General features: G+C 52.2%; 1 protein-coding gene across 15 annotated transcripts in view; it reads right to left on the bottom strand.

Moving 5' to 3' along the window:
- The window catches only part of PLEKHA6 (pleckstrin homology domain containing A6), a 139,606-nt gene extending 122,263 nt beyond the window's left edge, over window positions 1-17,343 (bottom strand). For 2 of the 15 annotated variants that reach the window (XM_045523734.2, XM_045523547.2), the window contains exons 1-3: window positions 16,521-17,336; window positions 11,478-11,554; window positions 8,113-8,170 (exon numbers count right to left, since the gene is read on the bottom strand). In XM_045523734.2, the coding sequence (XP_045379690.1) occupies window positions 8,113-8,170; window positions 11,478-11,554; window positions 16,521-16,603 (218 nt within the window). In that variant the 5' untranslated portion in view covers window positions 16,604-17,336. Of the gene's footprint in view, window positions 1-8,112; window positions 8,171-11,477; window positions 11,555-16,520 lie in introns of all 15 variants that reach the window. The other 13 variants (XM_045523811.2, XM_045524076.2, XM_045523470.2 and 10 more) reach the window with 12 other exon arrangements.
- Window positions 17,344-18,037: the final 694 nt, after the last annotated feature.

Raw genomic sequence — 18,037 nt, 5'->3', positions numbered from 1 at the left:
AAATTCAAGAGCCTCAGCAGCTCTGGGCCCCAAACTGTGACCTATAAAAGACACACCCTGACCCCTCCCACACTGAGGAAGGTGGGTCCCCGGGGCTGACCTGAGCCTGACGCCCCAGGCCTCCCCTCCATCTCTCCTTCCTGCTGGCCTGAAACTCACTCCTCTGGCAAGATTAGAGACAGGGTGGGGCTGGCCTCTTTGCTCTAGCCAGGCTGGGGGCTCCAACTGGACCCTAGGAAGCTGGCAGCCCCAAAGCTGGCCTGACTCAGGAGATGCAATTCAAATGTAATAAATTCAGACAACATCAGCCCAGAATCGGGGATTCTGGAGGTGGGGGTGGGGGCACCGAGAAGGCTATAATTAGCATTCTCAGCATCCATGATCCCCAAGTATCGCTGCCAAGAATGAGGGATGGAGAAGGCAGTGGCACCGCAGTGCCAACAGCCCAGACTCACACGGCGGCAGGCGGCTGCCAGCCCTGACCAGAGCCCAGCCTTCCTCCTCCCACCTCATCTATATGATGCATCAAAACAGACTCACCGGCTTCTGAGGTGTGAGCCCCGCGCTGAAAAGCTATCGCTGAGCCCCCAGGCACCCCTCCCCCCAGCTCGGGCCAGCTGGGGTCCTCCCGCCCCTGGGGCCCCCTCCTGAAGAGCAGGCTCAGGATCTGCTCTGGTCTAATCAGTCATCTCTCCGGCTGGCAGGTCCCTGGCGCGGGGAGAGGATGCTGTTGTGGTGACTGCAGGATCCAGCATGTTTCCCAGGCAGAAGCAGCTGGGCATGCTCCATAGGCTCCGAGGGGATTTCAGGGCCACGTGATGCTCCCTCCCCAAGCTGTCACTTAAGATCAGGAGTAAATAGTCCCTGGAAAGGTTTAACTCCATCCACACCAGTGACAAGCTGCTAACCACCCATGCTGCCTGCCTCTGCGAGAACGGAGAACCCCAGCACAGCCTTCCTGGCTTCCACCACCGGAATGGGGCTGCTCCCCAAAGGGGATCCGGGCCACCATCTGCGAGGCTGCACTTTGCAGTCCTCACACCAGAGTGCAGGGAGCCAGAAGGTGTCTGGGGTCTGTATCTGGAGTCTCATCAGGCCTGCCTGTGGTGGCCTTTCGCCTCCATGGCTGTCCACCCAAGAGATGGGCATGTCTCTGGGTGTCAGGAGGGCTTGGCTGGAGCCCCAGTGCCTTGACATCCCCCCACCCCAGCACAGTGAATTTAAAGAAATAACATTTGGAGCTGCTTGGAGCCCATTACGAGATGCCAGGACATTGTGGGTCCTCAGCCCAAACCGGTCTTCAGTGACCCTGGGCAAGGACACTAGCTGAGCCACGGGTTGCATACCTGTGAGTTGCATAATTGAGGGTCAGAGGCAAGAGGGAGGGCTTCAGACAATAGGATTTCTGCCCTGATTCTGCTGTAGAAAAGCCCCATTCAGATCTCTCTCTCTCTCTCTTTCTCTCTCTCTCACTGCCTCAGCTTCCTTCTCTTCACATTTCTGTGGATGCTGGGAAAAGGTTCTCTGTGACAGTAAGTTAAGTGTAATAGAAACACTGAGTTTCATAACCAGGATCAGAAGGACAGAAAGAAAATGGAGTATTCCCCCCTGAACTTCCAGGCAGGCTCGCTGGGTTTCAATCCCACCTGTGCCTGAGACCCAGAAGCTGGAGCCCCCAGATGAGTTCCGGGGGTCGCTCCTGAATATAGAAGTATTTCAGTTAGCAGAGGCCGATGAAGGGTAGCTGCCAGCACCCGCCCACATGCTTATTACATCTTTTCTGAATGTTCATTTCAATGAACTTGATTTACAACAATAAGCCCCTCTTCACTTAAACACAACTATTTACCTTCTCTGTGGGTCTCTTAGTGTGATCTGAGTATAAGCATTCTTTTTACCAGCTGAAGCCTTTATCTTTAAAAAGAATCTACCATGGAAGGTGCAGGTGCAAGACTTCCTCCGAGGGTCCGGGAGGAGCTCCTTTCATGGCAGGGGGTGGGGGGGATGTTAAGGGGTCTGATCCACAGCCAGCTCCCACACACCCCAGAGAGAGCGATGGGAAGGGCGGTCCTTCCCACCCCAGAGCAGGCCAGGCTGGGGCTAGGGAATCCCAGCCGAGAGTAGCAGGCATCTGCCTGCAGCTGCAGTACTGAGGGGGATCACTGGATCACCCCCCACCACAGCTGGGATGCTGAGTTCATCGGCTACAGGGGAGCCACTCAGCTGAAGGGGCAGAGAAGTCCTGGATGCAGGCCCAGTGCCAGGCAGTACCGACTAAGCCCATCCCACCTGCCCTGGATCTCCAGGACTTGGCAAGGCTGCCCAGCACAGGCAGGGGAAGAGCCGGCTTCCAGCCAGACAAAGATGAGGGGCTCTGTGGGGGTCTCTGGCCTCGAGGAGCTACGGGAGCAAAGTAGGGTTTAGGCCAGAGATTACAGCATCCGGGAGGGCCTGAGAAGGTGGGAAAGGGGACAGAGCCCCCAGCCTCCATTCCACAAAACCCCCCGACAGCTGGAAAGGACAGGAGACAGACAGACGGGCCTGCTGGGAGGGTTTCTCTCTGGCAGACGGAGAGCAAGGGCTGCAGACAAGCCCGTGGATCCTCCAAGAGACCTGAGCCAGAAGTGGTGATGCTTCTGGGAGATCTGGGTGGCTTTGCGGGCCTGGGAGGCCAAAGGCAGGATTGCTGCAGGGAGCGGGGCCTTTGCTTTGGGGAGCAAGGAGAGGGAGATATTGCAGCAGGACCGTCCCTGAGGTGAGGAGGGGGTGAGGGGGAGGTGTGCCTCTGTGATTCCGTCCATCCTCTGCTCTGGAATCCACGGCCCGCAGCACCCAGGGGAGAAAGTCCAAAACTCTCGGTCATGAATTTCATAGTCTCTAAATATTCAGACGCTCCCTGCATTTCAAGTCTCATCACCACTCCCCACCACAGTCTTGGTGGCCTCTAAATTGCTTGATTCATTGCCCCTTTCCTCACCTGGCCACATCCACGTGGGTCCCTCCCTCCCAGGACGTACCAACTTGGGAGCAGGAAATGGAGCCCCACACCGTGAAATATCTCTCAGGACCCACCTGAGTCCAAGTCCTACCTCCATCCCTTATCAACCAAGGGACTTTGAACAAGTTGCCCAATTGCTGAGCCTCAGTCTTCCTCATCTGCAAATGGGGTTTCTCTCCCCTGAGCCCGATACCATTCACCACCGTTCTCCTGGTCTATCTCATTCTTTACAGTTCTGGGGTATTATTTGCCTTTCTGAGAACAGAGCTAGTCCAGTCACTAATCAGCAGATTTGCTCCCCTGCGATCTCTCTCTGTCCTGTCTGCCCTCCAGAGACAACAGGGTGGCTCTTGAGGCTCCACCGTACTTCCTGGGGTGCTGCCTCCTCTGGGGCCCCAAAGATTGACATCTCTGTTGACGGCTCGCGTTGACCCAGCCCTGGGCAGCGTGGAGCAGCTCCGGAGCCCCGGGCACGAGGGGAGACACTGCCCGCTCCGGCCCCTTCTTGGAGGAAGTGTTCAGACCAGAACAAGGAAGTGGGGGAGGCTGGGCGGGGCTCCCTGGGCTGGAGGAGGTGCCGGGCCAGCCTGGCATGGCCCACGGAGCCCCCCCCCCCCCCCCGCACCAACTGAAGAGAGACGAAATTAGCAAGCTCCGCAGCTGTAGCAGAAAGCGGGGGAAGGAGTCAGGGGCCAGAGAAAATCGGGGTTAGGTGTTACACAGCCAGATCTTTATGCACCGTAAAGAAGTCTACCAGGGGGAGGGTACAGCTCGGAGGTTGGTGGTAGAGTGCATGCTTAGCGTGAGGTCCTAGGTTCAATTCCCAGTACCTCCATTAAAATTAATGAATACCTTATTACCCCCACCCCCACCCCAAAAAAAACCATAGTAGGGAAAAAAAGAAGTCTACCAGACCCATAGTGGTTGAGATGGGGCAGAGGAAGGTCAAAACAGCCCTATCAGCTCAGGGAGGACCCACCCTAACAGCCTGAGGCTTGACTCTGTGGGTCACCACTGAGCCAACCCTTGAAAGGCTTTAGCAGGGCCGGTCATGTGTGCTTTGGTGCCCTCTTGTGGATTTATGTGGTACATGCATACAGGTTTGAAATGGGTTTTACCCACATTTTAACCGTTTGCTCTTTCTCTTTTCCCTGCACCACCCTTTCTGGTAAATGACATCTTCAAAACTGCAGGCATGCTTGAGCAATGACATCACTTGTGGATACCATGAGAATCACCTCCCAAGCACCGTGAAGGAAATGGTTTATTGACACACAGTTATCATATTTTGTCTGATCCTGGGCAAACAGTATTTGCTTATTGAAATTTGACTCAATCACACTAGAAGAAGGAAGAAAATAAAACAGATTCCCCAACTTAAATGTCCATTGACAAATGAATAGATAAAGAAGATGTGGTATAATATATGCAATGGAATATTACTCAGCCATTAAAAAGAATGAAATAATGCCATTTGCAGCAACACGGATGAACCTAAAGATTATCATACTAAGTGAAGTATATCAGACAGAGAAAGACAAATATCATATGATAGCACTGTTATGTGAAATCTAAAAAAATGATACAAAGAAACTTATTTACAAAACAGAAATAGACTCACAGACATAGAAAACAAACTTATTGTTACCCAAGGGGAAAGAGTTGGGGGGATAAAGCAGGAGTTTGGGATTAGCAGATACAAACTACTATATATAAAATCAATAAACAAGTTTCTACTGTACAGCACAAGGAACTACATTCAATATTTGTAATAACCTATAATGCAAAAGAATATATATGTACAACTGAATCACTTTGCTGTACACCTGTAACTAACACATTGTGAATCAAATATGCTTCAATTTTTTTAATGCTTTAAAAAAAAACTGCTTCCCAAGTTACTTGTATATCTGACTTTTATTACTACCTCTTGAGATCCATGTCTGGGGTCCTCGGTTTCTAACTTACCCACCAATCAAATGTCATGAACCTTTGTAGGAATTTTATTGTTCTGGGAACTGAAAACAAGAAGAATGGGCCAGAGTCATTCATTCACTCACTCACTCATTCATTCAGTTAGGGTTTATTGATACCTCCCTTGTCCAAAGCAAGGCACCAGGGATGCCGGTAGCAGCCATGGCATTGTGCTAAGAGCCCAGCCTATGAAATCAGGCAGACAGGGGCCTGAATCCCAGCTCTGCTTCCCACAAGCTTCATGACATTGAAGAAGTTTGAAGTTTCAGTGTTCTCCTTATTTTCTCAAACAGTTGGAGATGACAGAATACTTGCCTCATGAAGCTGCCATGAGAACTGAATGAGTTGTCAATGCAGTAAAGCCCTCAGCTTAGAGTGGGCGTGGCTGCTCCTGCTGCAGGGAGTGGCCACCGAGTCTGGGAAGAGACGCAATTGCCTAATAGATGGATTCTTGACATTTCGCGACAATACACAATGAAATCATGTTGTCTACGTTTCCAGACTTGATGGCCACCCTGTGTCACCCCTGCCCTCGGGGGGTTTTCACTAGACCAGTGGTCCTCCAAGTGCGGTCCCCAGACCAGCAGGATCAGCACCACAGGGGAACCTGTTAGCAATGCAAATTCTTGGACCCTGTGGATCAGAAACTGGAGAGGTGAGCTGAGGGCTGGTTTAATAAGCACACAGGGTGATTCTGATGCACACTCAAGCTGTGAGCCACTGACCCAGGGAGCACAACACGCGTGTAAACCAACAGTAACAACACAGGCGGGCTCTCCAGAAGAAGTGACACAATGAGCAGGGTCTTGAAGGAAGGGCAAGTGTTCACAGGCGGACGCAAGCCACGTTAGAGGAGGGATTCGCACTTGCAAAGGCTGGGGGCACAGAAGGGAGGTGTGTGTTGAGGGACCCACAAGTGATGTAGTCTGGCAAGATGGGGTGTGTGAGGGGAGGCTGGAAAAGTGGGGCAGGGGCAGATTGCAAGTGCCTGAGTAAAGAGTTTAGATTTTACCCTATAACTAATGGGGAGCATGAAGGGTTTCTAATGGAGAAAGATATGACCAAATTTGCATTGTAGAAAAAAAAAAGCACTCTCGCAGCAGTATGGCCTGGAGGCAGGACGATGCTAGAATGATCCAGGTGAGAGCCCATGTGGGCATGAACTTGGGTGGTGGCCATGGGGATGATGAGGTGCGTGGGTTGAGAGGTATTTAGGAGGAGAATGGACAGGACCTATGAGGGGGAACCTGAGGGTTCTGCCTTGGTGGCTTCTGACAAAGATGGAATAGGTGTTGGCGATGGGAAGGCAATGAAATCAGGACGGGACATACTGAACTGGGGGCGCTCAAAAGAATGCTCTGGGCTGGTAGCCAAGGCAGGAGTCAATTATGCCTCTATGGTTTGTCTCCCAACAGTTTTCATTCATTCTTTGATTTCATCGAGTATTGGGTTCCTACCCTGTGCCAGAAAGGTTCTAGGACAAAGTGGACACAAAATAACTAGAATCTGCTCTCAGGGCTGACCCGGCAATGGGAGACACCAACAATCAAGTAAGGAGACAAGTCTGGGAGGGTCTAGCTCAACTGGTAGAGTGTGAGCTCAGCATGCATGAGGTCCTAGGTTCAATCCCCAGCACCACCATTAAAATAAATAAACCTAATTACCTTCCCCCCAAAAAACAAAAACAATTCCCAGGAAACAAAAATAGAATAATAAAATAAAGTCTAACCTTTAAAAAAAAAGTAAGAGGAACTACGGAGGCGCAGGAGGGAACTTCAGATAGAACCCTCAGGAGAGGCTCAGGAGAGGCTCGCAGAGAAGACATCTGAGCTAAGGGACAAGTAAGAAGCCAGATGTGCAAAAATAGGAGGAAGGTGCTCCCAGGCACAGGGCACAGCAGCTGCAAAGGTCCTGAGGTAGGAGGACCCAGCTGTGGGAGGTGAGGTCGAGGCCAGGCCACAGCAGGCGGGGAGCTGTGGGTGAGATGAGGTGATACTCATGACAGTTTTGTAAACTATCTCAAGAGCCAGGTGTCCATAAAGGAATACCAAGGTAGTGTCTTCAAGAAGAAAAGAAGAAATGTCTTAACTGAAGCAAAAAAGGATTTTGGCTCAATTTCAGGAAAAGCTCAGGCTCGAAGAGCCATGTCATATCAGAACAATTTCCAAAACAGATAATTTATTCATTTTGTGGTTGTTGTTTTTGTTTAAGAATAGGATTAACAGCCAAACTGATGTAAGTGCTGGCTGGTCTCGAGCTGGGAGCTGGAAAGAGGACCTCTCAGAGCACAGACATAAAGAGGGAGGAAGATGAGGAAGAGCGGGGAGGAGAGGAGGGGAGGAGACGGTTCTCCCTCGCCACCAACCCTGCAGGCCTGAGCACGCCCGCCCCACCCATGGGAACGGAGCCAGGACCCAGCCCGGCGGAGAGGCGGAGAGACCCCGGCCAAGGCAGAGGGAAAGGAGTCCAGCTGGGCAGGTGCGGACCACCCCAGCCTGGAGAGCTGTCTTCTGCTTCCAATGTTACACCTGGGCAGCTTTCCCGGGCGCACCTTCGGTTGCTGAGAACACGAGCCACCCCATCCGACAGAGGGTCTGACCACCCTCTAGGGGAAAACGGAGCACCAGACACACAGACACACAGATCGCGAGCGCCCCCGTCCGGGAGGGCGAGAGTGAGGTGGCCCGCCTTGCCACCACCTGACCTGCCTGTGTGTGCATCGAGCTCACGCCTCGCCTCCAACTGGCTCTACTTCTGGCCTCTCAGGGCACCCTGTGCTCCATCTCCTTCCTCTAAACCTTTGTCCCTTTGTCTCGAGAACACCCTCTTCCCTCTGCTTTATTGAGCCACGTCCCTCCCACCTGTACAGCCCAGCCCAGCGCTCCACTCACCCCACCCCGCCCCACCCTAGAAAAATTCCCATGATTGACACTGGCTCTCTCAGGCCAACATACACATGGAGAGACACCCACACCCTGGGCTTTATCTGCAGCACTCACTTGGAAGCCTCCTGGCCATTCACAGGTCCCAGCAAGTCCTCCAGCAAGACCCTTTATCTGCGTCCCCTCCCGAGGAGGCATCAGGTACAAGGACAAAAGTAGGACCAAGAGCAAGACCAGAATAAACTCCATCTTACTCACTTGATGAAATACACAGCTCCCTCCTGGGTGGAATCCATCTCCCAGCCCTTAGGCAAACCTGTGAGGAAGCAGAATCACAAAATCACCCTCTCTTCCATAAGCCAGATCTGCACTCAGGAGGGATGGGGGCCAGAAGAACCGGGAAAATCCACAGATAAGCCAACAGTGTTCAAACCAACAATTTCATCCTTTTCCGTTCACTATTCTTATCAGTCTGTGTTTTCAGCAAATAATAAGAGAGACGGCAGTGGATGGGACTCCCCCATCAATGAGCAGTGACATGACCAAGTGAATCATTGCCTCGCTCATTCATTCAACAAACTTTTATTAAGCGCCTGTGCCAGCCCCCAGGGATGCAGCAGTGAATACAGGGATGGTTATCCCGGAGGGGGTTCTTAGGATCATCCCTCCATCTATCACAGAAGCAGCAGATGGAGCCAAGAGTGGGTCAGTTGCCCCAGACCTCACAGATAATTAGCACCCAAGATCAGACCAGGACTCAAGTCTTCAAAGCTCAGGCCAGTGTTATTACTTCCAGATTCTGCTGCTTCTGGACAAGACACTGAGGACCTGGAAAATCAGTCCCAGAAAAAAATGGAGAGTTTTTTTTTTTAATTTAATAGCACCTCTGAAAAAAATTATCCATGAAAACGCTTGGAATGGAGACTTGCTGACTTGCAGAATGAGAGAGAACTGAATGGCTGAAGAAGCTGACCTTGGCTGAGAGGAGCCCAGGCAGTCCTCCAGGGGGACGCAGCCCCTGCTGGACAGCTCCAGAGAGACACCGCGTCTCTGTCTCCAACGAGCACTCTGTTAGCCTCTGTCTCTGCCCACCCTCCCAGAACAGCCACCTTGGCAGTGTTCTGCCTCCCTGGCAAACAGGATGCCTCCAACCCAAGGCAGAATAGGAGGAGTCTTCTGGGAAACCAGAGCGAATGCACTGTCAGAGGTGGGGACAGGCAGGGCACTGGCAGAGATCATTCCTTTGCAGGTGCAAGAGTCCTGCGGCAGGTGCATTCGAAAACAGGTGCAGATTCCCTCAACAGACAATCACTTCCACTTTTGTGGTCAGTTCAAACACCTGCCTCGTCGACGCAGTTTTATAAAATACAGCTATTCACCGCTGGTCTGAGTCTCTCCCGCCATATTATCAGCTGCCTTAGGGTACAAGCTGCTGGAGAGCAGAGCCTGGGTTCTACAGAGGGATGGGCCCAGTTTTTGTTCATTCATTTTACTCATTCCTATGTGTCAAGGGTCTATATTTCCACGGTTGCTGCTTCAGTGAAGCGGGGCAGTCAGCTGGCCCGCCTCCCCTCTCAGGACCTGGTCCACAGAAACAGTAACACCAGCTGCCACCTGATGAGAGCATCCTTCCGCTCAGCTGTGCAGTTTTACCACTACTAGCACGTCTAACCAGCACAGCAACATTATGTAATAGGCATCACCCCAAACGTTTTTACAGATGAGGAAACGGAGGCCCAGAGAAGGTAATCAACTCGCTTAAGGTCACACAGGAAGTGTCTGGGCCAGGATGTGAGTCTGGTCTGCTGCCTCCAAAGCTCACATTCTCTCCTCTGTGCTGCCCCATAAATGCTACTTGTTCCCCCTCTGTCCCTGCGGGAGGATGTGCCCATTCAGAAGGGCGTGGGTTGGCAGTCTCCCCAAGACGAGGGATCCCCATTGGGTCAGAATCATAAATAATCCTGCCACTGTGATGTGCCTGGGAAAGAGGCCAGCGTGGATTATGTCCCCTGCCTTTTCCAGCAACTTCCCTCCACACTGCCCTCTCTGCCCGGGCAACACCAAGAGTGCTTATATTCCCGTCCAGGCGGAGTGCCCGCTAAGGCAGCTGCCCTTCCAGCAGGCTTCGGGGGCATCTTAACCCCTTCCCAGCCTTGGACAACCAGTTGGCTGCAGCCAAAAATGAAAGAATTGGCCCACGGTCTTTTATTCCTCCTCCAGTCTTACCTACAGTCATGGTGAGATGGACAGACTCAAACTGCCAACAGCCAAAACACGGAAGGTGGCAACACCAACCCAGCAGAAGAAGCCCTCAGCTTTGGGGTCAGGAGGCTTCGCTTCAAGTCGAAAATACAGTAGGGACAGTAACCACAGTGTTCACCTCCACTGACCGTGACTGTCTCACGTGATCTTTGCTACAACCTGTTGACGTTCATAATCCAATCCCTGTTCCACCGACGAGATGCTAAATCCCAGAAGGATGAAACTGCTTGCTCAAGACCACACTAATAGAAAGTCAAGCCAAGATGTGAGCTCCAGTCTCTCTGCGTCTAGAACTTACGCATTGCGCCCCAGTGCTGCTCTGCTTACTGGCTGCGTGGCCTTGAGCCAGGCACTTCCTCTCTGCTCTCCAACTTCCCTGCCTTTAAAATGGAGGAGCTGGACGCCATGATCCCCAAAGTCCCTCCCACAGTGATTGCAGCCCCGAATCTAAAAGAAAGAAGGCGAGTCAACACCTCGACCCTGTGTGTCCAGCAGGGTCGCTGTGCCCCGCAAGTGACCAGGAACCGGTGTGGTGGGGTGAAGGGCTGGAAGGCCAGTGGGGCTGGGGGGGTTGGTGCCAGCACTGTCGCTCACACCCCACCTCACTGGTCTATGTAGCATCCTGACTGAAGAGGATGATGGCTTGTTCACGTGAAGTTCCCCAGGCCTTCGGACCCTCAGTGTCTGTCTCCACCTCTTCAATTTAGAATGAAATCATCTTTGCCCAGATGTGGCCCCTCTTTCCCACCGAGCCTGGGAGGTCCCTGAAGGCTAGTCATGGAGTCTTCTCTATGGCAGGTGATCACTGCTGGCCAGGTCCCCTTTTCTTTCATGTTCCCCGCAGTGTGAAGAAACTCCTACTAGTCATGTGGGGCTATTTAAATTTTAACTTAATTTAATTTAAGTAAAAAGTTCATCTCCCAGGTCAGACTGATCACGTTTCAATCACTCAGCAGCCACACGTGGCCATTGGCGAATGTGCTGAGCATCACAGAGAGGGCGTTCCCATCATGGCACGAAGTTCTGTGGCACAGCCCGGGGGGGGGGGGGGCTGGGGCTCCGCCCCGCCCAGGAGCTCTCAACACGGAGGGATTTTGTGACTGGGAGCGGAGTGAGATCTTTGTCCTCAAGGGTCAGCCCCAGACACTAATCATAGAGCTGGAAGCTTGAAAAGACCTTGAGGCGAGCATCAACCCTCCTGCAACCCCCCTCCCCAGACGGTGGTCCAAATGCTCAGCTGAGTCCATCCACGGAGAAAGGAAAAAGTCAGAAGAAAGAAAGTCAGGGCAGGGGGTTCCTACAGCCACCTCAAGCCATGGCCTCCCCGTGGATTGCAAAGGAGGGATAGACAAGACCCTTACCTGGGCTGGAGGAGTGTCCACTCTGGATGGGTGATTCCGTACCGGGGTGCACCCAGCTGGTCGACTTCTCCTCATCACTACAGAAGACCAAAAAGAACACGTCAGGGCGAGGGTATCGCTCAGAGATGGAGCCTTTGCTTAGCATGCACGAGGTCCTGCCTTCAATCCCCAGCACCTCTACTAAGAACACTTTTTAAAAATAAATAAATAAATAAACCTAATTACCTCCCACCAAAAGCAACAATAACAAAAAAGAACGTGTCAGATGCAAGAGAGGCTTCTGAGCAGGACACCTATCTCCACATTCACATCAATACTGCCTGTCTGATCCCATACACCTGGCGTGAGGGCACCCCAGCTGCCTTCATTCATTCACACTCACTGAGCATTCACTGAGCAGACTCTGAGGATTCAGACACGAATAATCCTGGACTCCTGACCTCGAAGAAGTTACTACCCACCGAGGAAACAGACATGTAAAAAGATCTCTGGAATTTGACGTGATAGAAACTCTAATCCCTACCACAGCCAGGCAGAGGGAGCATGACACCATCAGAGAAGAGAGCTCCCTGGATGAAGTTCGGGGAGGGGGACAGCCAGGAAGGCTTCACGAAGGAGGTGACATCTGAGGTGACTGATGAAATGGCATGGGAAACACATGGAAGGGCCTTAACTGGCAGCTTCCCAGTGGATAAGAGAGGAGGAGGCTGGGTGAATCGACAGTCCCTGAGTGTCTACAATGTCATGTACTTTCATTTGCAACGCTCCCTCATGTTAGGAATTTTACAGATTACGAAGCTGAGGTTGAGAGAGGTTAAGTCATTTGCCCAAAGGCACACAGTCATCAAATGATAAAGTCAGGATTCAGACCTAGATCTGGCCCCCTTAAAACCCAAGCTGTTTCTAACATCTCACTCCCAGCAAGGTGGGCGCCCCAACAGTGCAGATCCATCAACCTTTCTCATCCCCACGCCAGCCAAGGACACCAATTCCTGAGCCAGACGTATGTGGAGGAGAGGACTCCCAGACCACCTGCATCACCCAGGCTTTAGGTGGGGCCTTGGGGCCCAAGACAGGACTCCACCCAATAATTAATACCTTAATTAATATAATAAACTCCACTAAGAAGGGTGCCACTAAATTTTTACTAAGGTAAGATATACAATAAACTGTACATATGTCAAGGGTACAATTTAATGTTTTGACATACGTGTACTCCAGTGAAATGGTCACCAAAATCAAAGCATGACCCCCCCAGACCTTCTCTGGGTGCCTTTGTAATTCCTTCCCCCTGGGGCCAGCTCTGGCCACCCGCCCCGCCCCCCTCACCAGCAGCAGCAACTGATCTGTTTCCTGTTACTATAGATTTGTTTGCACTTTCATAGAGTTTCCAGTTTCATATACGTGCAATCCTACAAACTAGACTTCTGTGTGTGACTTCTTTCCTTCTTTTCTTTCTTCCATGCATTACTGAGTGGTCCATCCCGTCACCTGCTGATGGACATTTGGGTTGGTTTTGGTTTGGGCCATTACAAATAAAGCTGCTGTGATCATTCGTGTCCAAGTTTTTGGACCTCTGCTTTCTTTTCTCTTGCCACCTCTAACTTTCTTCTGAGTTTGAACACTTACTGCAGGAAGAGCGTTCCCAGCTGACCCAGCCCTCTGATGCAGAGAGAAGGAACAAAGTCACTGGGCTGATGGGGAAATTGAGGAACCAGGAGGACTGGTGTCATTGCAAATCCCCCAGCTAGAATCTTCTTTGGGGGTCCCAATCAGTTGCCATTTGTGGAGTGTGCTAAGGCTTTCCTACCAACCTCAAGTCCCACATAGGCCTCTCCTCCCCTCCCCCCATCTCAATAGATAATCTTATCTCTTAACTCAAGAGAAACAGAAACCTTTAGGAAGGAGTTTCCACAGTACTCCCAACCACCACACCCCCAAAACTTATCCACATTCCCACTCATCCTATAGTACTTGTCTCCACATTGGAGAAAAGGTGGTCTTCTCCATTTAAGGCTAATCCTTCTGCATGGGTCACAGTCCTGATCATCTCCCATCTTTTCTAGAACCTAATTCTACTGAGCATCACAGACATGCATCTGTAACTTCTCTCTCACTCTCAGGTCCATCACTTTGGCCCCAGCTCCTGTTCGTGTCTTCCAGGGTGAATCCCCTGCCTCCCTCTCAGTGCCACCTCCCCTTCCAGCTTCCTGGCTCCTCTTCTTACTGACCAAACATCCCTCTTGGAAACTAGTGCTTTCTAACCATTCTCACTGCCTGGCCTCCCATCCACCAGTCCCCTGCAGTCTGGTTTCTGTTCCCAAGGCTCCCCTGAAAACACTTTCCTAAAGGTCATTAAAGACCCCCTAGTTCCTCAATCCAGTCAACTCTTTCCAGTCTTAAGCTCTTTTGGCTTTTACACAGTTGGCCATTCCTTCCTTCTAAACCTCTCTCTTCCTCGCTATCTGGGGCAGCACACTGCCCTGGCCGTGGTGCTGCCCGCTTCTGCAACCCCTGGGTCTCCTCCATCCCCACCTGTCTTCCTCTATCCTTTCCCTAAATGTGCTGCTGCTGGGGGACCCTCCTGTCCTCTCCTGCACACACTCATGGGTGGTCCCAGCTCTGTATGATGACATCCAGTACTCTCTTTCTAGCCCAGGACTCTTCTCTTCAACCTCTGTCCTGTACATCCAGCTGCCTGCGGGCCATCACTCCCTGAAGGTCCCGTGGGGACCTCAAAGTCGATCTTTCCCTGTTGAATCTGTACTTTCCCTAAAATCCTTTCCTCTTCCCTGACTCCTAATTTCTGTCAAACTCAAGTTAACCATTCTGAGATTTATCTTCGGTTCTTCCTTTTCTCCTGGTTCCCCAACATTCAGGCAGTAAATAGACACTCTCATTTCTACACCTGAAGACTTTCCTCACTTCTCCCTCCCCTTCCCACCTGTTCTCCCAGCTTTAATTCAAGTCCCCATCAGCTGGCTCTTGGACTTTGCTCTCCAGACCTCATGTTTCTCCCCTCGCCTCCTCACTCAGCCCTCAATTCATCGTCCATGCAGCTGCTGGAGAGATCCTTCAAAAACACTGATCTCACTGTGTCACTCCCCTGTTTAAAATCTCCTTTGGCTTCCCACCATCACAGGTTCAAGTTCAAACCCCTTAGCCTAACACACAAGGCCTCCATGAAGCTGCCCCCTTCCCACCTATGTTGCTACTTCTTCTGCAGCACGCTGGCTGCCCCCACTCCACCCCTACTGAACCTCTCAGAGTGTTCTAGATAAGCTGGGTGCCCTCCTTCCCACAGGCTTCTGCTTCAAGGCCCCCTTCACTGGAGCCTCTCTCCCCCAGAATCAGCTCAAATGTGTCCTCCTCCGGGAGGCCCTCCCTCAACTCCTCAGAGAGAGTTAGTTCTTCCTTCCTTCTTTTCCTAGAGTATCATGCAAACATCCTGGGAGTGTATCCTTTTATTCCTTAAGTCTTTATTTAGCATTTTCTCCCTTCGGGAAAAGCCTGTTTACTATTTTTTATCTTAGTGTCTAACCTTGCAGCAAAGTACTGGATACTCAAGAAATATTGTGGAATGAACAATGAAAAGAAGCTGGAAGGCCAGCAAGAGACTGGGAAGAAAGACAAGAAAAGCTAACTAAGCATTTCATCAGAATCCCCAAGGAGCTTGTGGAAATCCAGGTTCCAAGGCCCCACCCCAGGTCTTCCGACATGGATGGACTCTTTGGAGGCAGGGCTCGGGACGGGAGGCAGCCTTAGTTTACTAAGTTCTTTGGGTAATTCCTATGGATCTAAAGTCTCAAACCACTGACCAGAGGGACTCCAGTTTTAACACTGGAGAAAGCTGTGTTATTTAAGAATCTGACCTTGGGTCAAGAACTTTAATGGAGTTAATTCCTAAGATAGTGTAATTACAACATCAATTTTGATCACGATGATGATAATTACAGAAGAAAGGCCTACAGCAAATGCGGAAGCAGCATCACCAAGAAGAAACCACCAGCTGCCTGAGCTCCTCCAGAGGCAGTTTGGCACGCGGCGGGGGTGGGGGGAAGCAGTGCAGCAAATTCAGTGGGTCCCGGACCGAGTGCGGGCTCTGATTAACAAGTGGTTTTATCTCAGACAAGCACTTTCAATCTCCGCGTCCCATCTGACACATAAGGGGATTGCATCCAAGCTTCCCCCTCAGCTCTGATTCTGTGAGTGGCTATCTTGAGGAAGGGAAAACCTTTCACGTGTGGGTAACAGTTCAGAATGCTGTGCTATATTATCGGAAATTTTCTATCCTGGCAAAAGATGACTATTGGAGGAGCAGGCCAAAACAGCACCAGCGGGGCCACTCTGTTATAATGAGATCATGCCAGGGCCACTTTGGTTTATGAAATTAATATAACAGTGCTAACATATTACTGAGAGCAGCAAAGCCTCCCTCCCTCTTAAGAATGCCAGATGTGCTGTGGTCAACAGCCCCATGAAGAAGCAGGAAGGGAGAGGGGCTGTCTAGGGAACCCTGAGTCCTGGGGTGAGGGAATGCAGGGAACTTGGTGGCAGGGGCAGTCTCCTGGTGTACTGTCACTTAGCCCAAGTCTTCCGACAGGAAGGGGTGTGTGGGCACAAGAAAAAAGGAATTCATCCCTGGCCCTTTCACTGGCCGAAGCTGTCTTTCCCAACGGCAGGCTGGGCACTCGGTCTAGCCATCCTCCTCGGGTCCCCATTCTGTCTGTAACCAGGGGAGAGGGGAATGCCCTGCCCTGCCCGTCCTGCCTGCCCTGCCCGTCCTGCCTGCCCTGCCTGCCTTTCCAGATGCAGGGAATGCCGAGCCTCTGCTGGACTTTGACCCACCGAGGAAAAGGCGGGAGATGCATTCAAACAGATATGGTGATAACCTTATTAGTCACGCCTGCTGTTCCAGCCACCGCTTCTCCCCACCTCTCCTGCCACCCCCTAGCCCTGCTGCTGCCTTTCAAGTTGGACAATTTTAAAGTAAAAAAAAAAAAAAAGAAAATGAGAGAGAAAATGAAACAGAGACCCACATACTTGATGAAGAAGACTCTCCCACCGCGGTCCACTCCGTAGGTCCACCGGCCGGGTAAGTCCAGCCAGTCAATCTCATCGGCCATCTCGGTGTCCCGCGGCCCCTCGCGCTCTCTGCCCACCCAGGCGCTGGGTTGCGGGGAGGGGGCTACCGCGCACCCCCTCCCTTTCTGCTCCTCCTCTAGGCGGTGATGGGGGAGGGGGTCCGATGCGGTCCAGCCCGGCCCGCGGCGTACCTCCCGGGTCCCTGGCAGGGACGCTGGCCTCTCACTGAAGGCAGCTGGCCGCCAGCCGGGCAGCAGGGAGCAGATGACTTAACCCTGGCCGGGCCGAGCCGAGCCCGGCGGCGCGCGCGGCGGGGCCGGCCCCAGACACCTCCTGCCTCCTGGAGTCTGAGCTCCTCTCCGGACGTGTCCTTAACTTAATGACGGGCAATTAGCGCGTGAGTAATTCTGACGCTCCTCTCGCCGGGACTGCTAACGGCAGCGCCGAGGGCTCGGTCCGCTCTGCGCCCGCTCGGCGGCCGGCCGGGCAGCTGGCGGGGCCGGGCAGCTGGCGGGGCCGCGCCGGCCGGGGAGGCGCCCTCCGCGAAGGGAGCAGGTTGCCGTGCGTGCGCGAGGGTGTCACCTCCGCGCTCCCAGCTCAAGCCCGCACTCGAACCGCCGGCCGGGCGAGCGGAAGGCGGAGCCCAGCGGCCGCTCCGAGGGTAACGCACAAGCCAAGAGGACTCGCCGCAGCCCGACGGGCCCCCAGGTCCCGGAGCCGGGCGCGGGGAACCAGTTTGGCGGAAAGCGCTTTGAATCACGAACCTGAGGGACATGTCCAGCCACTGATTGGAAAAGAGGAAGTGATCAAACTTGGTTCCATTTGGCGGGAGGTGAGTAGAGGAACAAAGGTCAAATGCGGGGAAGGGTGGAACGGGTTGAACAGCAAGGGGCCCTCGCAGTCTCTTCTTGGTAAGATGTCAGCCTGATTAGTCAAGCCAGTCCTTAGCTTTCTTTCTGAGCACTTCCTCCAAGAAGCCTGCCATGACTAAGGAGAATGAGAGTGAGACCTTAGAAACGCACTCAGAAACCAACAGCTTTTAAGTCCCTTCCGCCTAATTTACACCGCAAAAGCAAAAGGAAAAAGGAAAGGAAAAAAGAGAGATAAAGAGGAGGGAATACACGTGTTGTGAGTACAGAATACAGGTTGCAAGCATTCAATACTGGCATATCAAAAATGGTAGTACTGGAGCCCACAGCTCTGCTGTCTCTGGGCTCCAGCCAGCTTTCTCAGCTTACTCAGGACCTACCTCTGGGGCTCCCACTAGGTGCACACTGTTCTGTCCATGTGTCAGATCCAAGGGATTAATTAGACAATGGGGGTCTCTTGTCTCACCATCTTTAGAGGAAGCAATGTGTCGTATGGCAGTTGGCAAGTATTTGTTGAGTGAGCATACTTATTGGATGCCTGTTCCACCTAGTTAATTCCTACTCATCCCTTCAGTGTCCACCCATGTGTCACCTCCTCCAGGAAGC

Source organism: Camelus bactrianus, chromosome 23 (assembly GCF_048773025.1).
Source record: "Camelus bactrianus isolate YW-2024 breed Bactrian camel chromosome 23, ASM4877302v1, whole genome shotgun sequence".
NCBI lineage: Eukaryota > Metazoa > Chordata > Mammalia > Artiodactyla > Camelidae > Camelus > Camelus bactrianus.
Note: the sequence above shows the minus strand (reverse complement) of the source record. Positions and strands in the feature narration are given on the sequence as shown.